Source organism: Phallusia mammillata, chromosome 7, assembly GCF_965637545.1.
Source record: "Phallusia mammillata chromosome 7, kaPhaMamm4.hap1.1, whole genome shotgun sequence".
Classification (NCBI taxonomy): Eukaryota; Metazoa; Chordata; class Ascidiacea; order Phlebobranchia; family Ascidiidae; genus Phallusia; species Phallusia mammillata.
Window position 1 is genome coordinate 14,885,343 of NC_137258.1, and position 6,000 is coordinate 14,891,342.

General features: G+C 35.3%; 1 protein-coding gene across 3 annotated transcripts in view; it reads right to left on the minus strand.

The window, feature by feature from the left end:
• Positions 1 to 5,603, minus strand: part of LOC145238610 (protein unc-13 homolog B-like) — a 90,721-nt gene extending 85,118 nt beyond the window's left edge. For all 3 annotated transcript variants that reach the window (XM_080101831.1, XM_080101832.1, XM_080101830.1), the window contains exon 1: positions 5,511 to 5,603. In XM_080101831.1, coding sequence (XP_079957957.1) covers positions 5,511 to 5,532 — 22 coding nt within the window. In that variant the 5' untranslated portion in view covers positions 5,533 to 5,603. The remainder of the gene's footprint in view (positions 1 to 5,510) is intronic.
• Positions 5,604 to 6,000: the final 397 nt, after the last annotated feature.

Sequence of the window (6,000 nt, forward strand, 5' to 3'; positions counted from 1 at the left end):
TAAACCGCTGGGTCATTCGGGTCAACTTTTAGAAGGATCACATTTGGATCAATATCTAACATCTGTGTGTATTTGAAGCACACTTTTTGAACAAACGCATTTAACAAACCAATGTTAGACATGTTAGACGAAACGAATATTTTGGGGTTAAAGAGGTAAATTCTTTAAAAAGGTACAAAATTCTTTAGAAAACCTTAAGCAAGATTCACACCAGACGCGGTTGGTGGATAGCGGTGCGTTCGGCGGCAAACGACGGGGTATTCACACCAGACAGCGAAATGGCGTGACGGCATGATTTTCTCGCCTGAAGCGGCTGACAGCAAAGTTAAATCAGATTTAACCTTTCCGTCAGCCGCGCTAGACTGCTGGATGAAAAACTTGGTATTCAGCAGGTGTTCGACTTGTTTATGAAACATTTTTGCTTGATTTAGGTCTTTTTGTTTGTAGGTGGATTGTTTTATTGTTATTTACCAGAAAAATAAGAATAGAGTCAATAAAGTACTGATGGTATTGGTACAAAGTGTCTTGTTTTTATTTTTTTGGCTGTTATTAGCAAATTAGTTTGAAATCATCGTTTAATTTTTTTGTTTGAAACAGTTTGAAATTGAATACTGAATTCAAACATACTAAAAAAAATTTACCAGATAGGTCGCAATTTTTTCCTAATATTTTTTTTTTAAATATAGGTGCGACCAATCCGCTCGACATAAGTGCAAATTGCCACCAAGTCGGAAGAAAATTGAAAGTTTTCGGCTATTGCAAGTACCGTATTTTCCGGCTAATAAGCCAATTTTCAGGACATACATTTTCGACCTAATTTTCTGGGGTAAGCTTATTGGGCGGATATAACGTATTTATTCGAGTATTCTGCGCAAAATTTTATGCTAATTTTCAATAAAAAAATTAGGGGTGTGCGTTATAGATGCGAATTGTAGTGGAAATGTGCTATTGCCACTGTGGTTCTATCGAATAAGGGTGCATGCGCTTGTGCATGCACATACCAATGCGAGACAGTTTCATGAGCGCACACGCACATGCGACCGCTCAGCGTGTGTTGGATTTTCCCGCTTTGTTGAGAAAAAATGTAAACATATTTTGATTATATTAAGCCCTACAAAAAAATAAAAAATAGGAAGTTATCTATGCAAAAAAGCCAGGGAAAGGACCTTTTAAATCCCTAGATTTTCAGTGCGACTTATGTGCGAGTCAACTCTAAACTTTTTTAACACAAAACTAATAGTGGGGCCTATACGGTGGCACGACCTATCGGCGAGTATATACGGTATTGTTCCTTTAACAACTATGATTTGTTGGAGAACTGTAGGAACTTTTCCAAATCTACATGTCCATCACGGATTCAGCAATAAACTGCATGGCAAGAAAAGAAAATGTTGTGTATAAATGGATTTCCAGGTTAGAATACTTGAATAAAAATGTAGTTTCTGCTGATCAACTGCTCCATATGTTTTCAGAGTTCAAGACATGAATTTGTGACATGATTGTCAGACTATAGAAAGCAATTTCCCAATGAAAACCTCATCCAACATTTGCACATCAAAATGATGAAGTTGCAAACTTCCGAAAAATATGCCACAAGCCAAAGAATACAAGCATTTTAGGCATTTGACAACATCTAGGATCATTGTGATTGTGTAACAATGAGCAAGTTTGTGATGAAATTAAAATTTACATGCATCTTTTTACATTTGAGCTTTTTTCGTATGTTACATGATTGTTTTCTTTGTATTTCTCCAATCTTGTGTTTTCTAAATTGTGTTCATTTATGTTATTGCTAATGTATTGCCAACATTGAAACATAAAGTATCTGTAAAACAGGAAAGTGTGTTTCAACAGCAATGACGGAAGTAAATTAAATCCAATATTGCTGTTGCAATTGTTTTTGGAAACATTTTTCAGTGGGATGACGATCAACGTTATATTTTGTCACAAAATAAACTTAACGGAATTGTGTAGCAACCTTCCTAAGACGTAGAAACAACCGCTGGCGCTGACATCGCTAGCCGCAACCGTCAACTGCGTCTGGTGTGCAGAGCCCTTTACATTGGATCAACCAACGAAGCATATAACTCCTAGATCAGGGGTCGGCAACCCCTAGCATGTGTGCCACCTTGGCACGCGAGGTGGTTTTTCATGGCATGCTAACCGATTTGCAGGTTTATATTGAAGTAACAATTTAACCTGTTAAACTGCTTGTTTTCAGTTTTTATCATGCCAGTGACTTAAAATTCAGCCTTGCATGCACAAAACACTTCGCTTTCTCTTTATTATTGATATCAACTGGCATGAAACACTATTATTTAGACAAATGTTGGCATGCGAGGTCATTAACACATGGAAATAACTAAATTGGCACATGTCGCCTAAAAGGTTGCCGACCCCTGTGCTAGATGATGTACTTTAGTCAGTACAGCCATTTAAAAAAAATACGCTTTAGGGTCCTGTGGGTCAACCGCTGGGTTATTTGGTGTCAAACATCAGGAGGATTAAATTTGGATGAACTATGGCTTTCCTATATATTTCTGTTTTATATAATATATATTTATCAATTTACTATGCACATCATTTGATGTACAAACATGATCTGGGTCCCACACACATGTTTATTCTAAGATATAAAACGTTCGCTAAAACTGAAAATATGCGTGCTAACTTAATAAAACCACATAGCATTACTGCGCTGATGTATCATCATGAAAAAGACTGCCTCGCAAAACGCCATTCATGCATCAAGCAGCACCTCCCGCTATGCATTAAATCACTGCAATTGTACACCAATGAATTACTCCCTTGGGCTTTCCAGAGTACACATATTATGGACTGTAATGGTAACCATTTGGACATTGAGCCAAAATTTTGAACAAATGGGTAACCCACTGCAAACAAATTTTAAAAAAATTTAGCACATATGACAGGCTTGCATTTCTGACCTTAAGGACTGAAAAAACTAAAACCGATTATTTCAGGGTTAAAGGGTTCAAAATGGGTGAAATTAAAAGTTAAGAAAATTATTTAGAATACCTTACATTGGATCAACCAACAAACTCCTAGATCATGTACTTTGGTCAGTATAGTTGTTTTACAAAAAATCGTTTTGGGTGAACCGCTGGGTTATTCGGGGTTAAACTTTAGGAGGATCAAAATTGGATGAATGGCTAACATTCTTTGAATAAATTTAAAGCATTCAATTTAAAGCACTAAACAAGAAAGCATGAAACTCCTAGATCATGTACTTTGGTCAGTACAGCCGTTTTAAAAAGCTTTGTAGTTTTCTGATCCCGCCGCTCAGCACTCAGCAAAACTGCAGCTGAAAGATAAGAGTGACTTTCAGGCAACCAAAATCGTTGCTTAAAAAAATGGGGAGTAATTTTTGTAAGTTGCGCAATGTCACGGATGCATTAAAGTTAGTAACTGCAGAAGGCATAAATTGTGGCAAGTAACAAATTACGTTTACCTAAATAACATTACTGGATTAACATCGATCTATTGTGTGTGGCAAACTAATATGTGTTTGGGAGGTCGAAACTGTTATTTTAAAGTTATTTTATTATTAACAAAGTTAACAGAAACAATACAACATTAAACGTTTTTAACCATTTTACATTGTTTAACTGCAAAAACAGTTGCATTCAGTACATTTAACACTTAGAAACAAATTAAAAACCAGCGTCCGAACGGGAACGTAACTTTCCGCTTGTTAGCGCATAAAAGTCCTTATTAAACCCTTGGTACAGCACAATTGGCGATTAGATAACAAGCGAATACAAGAGATTGAAGGCTTGCCGGGGACCCATAATTAGTACTTCAATATGAACACTCAAATTGGTTGGTTATCAAGAAAAATCAACCCCCGGTATAGGATATAAAACACAACAACCGACATCAACTCTACAAGCTGTCCAAATTTCATCAAATTTAAACATTGTTTTTGAGGCTAGTACGGTAAATGTTGGAGTTGGAAAAAAGTTGAATGTTTTATTTTTACGACCCGCCAAACACGTAATAGTTTGTCACAAACAATACATCGATGTTAATCCAATTATGTTATTAAGGTAAACATAATTTGTTACTTGCCACAATTTATGCCTTTTTTGGTTACCAACTTTAGTGCATTCGTGACATTGCGCAACTTAACTGTAGGATTACAGCTTCAGAAAGGCATTCAGTTCTTTAAAAATTGGTCCCCGTTTTTTTTAAGCAACGATTTTGATTACCTGACAATCATGCTTATCTTTTAGCTGAGTTAGCTACATAGCAGCGGTGAAATCAGGAAACTACAAAGAAAATTAATTGTTCATTCTGTCTATTAGACGGGTAGAGAAACCGCCAAAGTCAAAAGTTGCACCGGGTTTCGGTCTTGTACTTTCGGGTTTGGGCCAGCTTACAATTTTGAACAAAGCGCTTTGCCGCTCAACGCATGGTTTTGAACCAGAAAACGAAATAGGCAATGGGACAATTTAGTAGCAGTTTGACGTGTGAATTACGTATTCAGTCTCGTGCGGTCTAGCACATTTGTGTGGGAAATTTTCCGAAGAGATCTAATGATGTCATAAGGGAAATTCTCAAAATAAAAAAAAATGACCAAAGCAGGGTTCTGTATTCAGACCTAAAGGTATCGATTTTCCCCGTCTTATTTTGGTCTAAAACTATTGAAAATCAATAACCAGATGTTAAGGATGCCATTAGTTATCGCTGTAATTTTTTTTTTCAAACTTTACAACAACATTCAAACAGCAATAACCTTAAAAAACTTTTTGACTGCTGATAAGATGAACATATTCATACTGGGATTAGCCCTGAAGCATTGATGTAGACCAGCGATCACCACATACATATCGATAAATCATAGTACGGCAGGCCTATAAGGGCATGGAACCGCGTTTTTTTTTCTTCTTTATATTGCTTGTGTACTATGACTGCTCATAAACGCAATTGATTTTGCTACGTATGACGTAACAGTGTTTGTTTTGTTTGTTAAATGTTTTGTTTGTTAAAAGTGCTCAGACAATGAACAATAAGCTAAAAATTGATTACATGTTCAAAAAGGCATACATAAAAGAAGAACATGATCGAGGAAACCACACCTAAGCGACACTATTTTGAATCCTGAGAATATATTTAATGACTTTAAAATCAGGGTAAATTTTCTATGTGAACAGAGGGCATTTTAGGAAAATTTACCCTGAACATGACATCAGAAACCAGAGTAAATTTGATTCAAGGGTGAATTTTGAAATTTACCTGCTCATGTGAACAGGCTGTGTGGTAGTTTTTACATCCACAAGAACTGGTGATATAGACAGGTAAAAACTTTTATTATGATAGTCATTGAAACTTATAACAGCGGATGTAAGTTGTAGATATTATTAACCAAAAAAAATTAATTTCTCAACCAGATTTATTTTAAAGCAAATAAGCAAACAGTAAGAAAGTATTTTACATGAAGTTACACTGAAACTCAAACAACCAAAGAAAAAATCACAAATGCTTACCTTTTACACAGAGCAGAGACATTGCTGCATTTTTAAGTTGATGTCAATTTTTAGGCACTAACAGATGTTTGCTGGAGTAAATATGTTCATGATGAAAAGTTATGCACAGCCAATAAAAATAGCAAGATTATTAGTAACTGACAATATCATGTCATCAGGCCATATGATTCATTAAAAAAGGTATATGTGAAACACTACATATGAATCAGTTCAAAAGTTTATTAACTTAATTTAAAAAAAAATAATGGCTCAAATAGACAGGGTATATGTATCATTAAACAAACTAGGGCGTCCCCAATCCACTTCAACAAAAAAAAGATATTTTCAGTTTAACATAATTGGTCATATGTTTGGACCAGGGGTCCTTCTGGAGAAATTCTCGTCAAGAAATTATTAAAAAAATCCTTTGTGTAAAAATCGAGTCACGATTCAATTTATTATGAAAAAAAACAATTATAATTTTTCATGAGAAAATATGCCATGTATTATA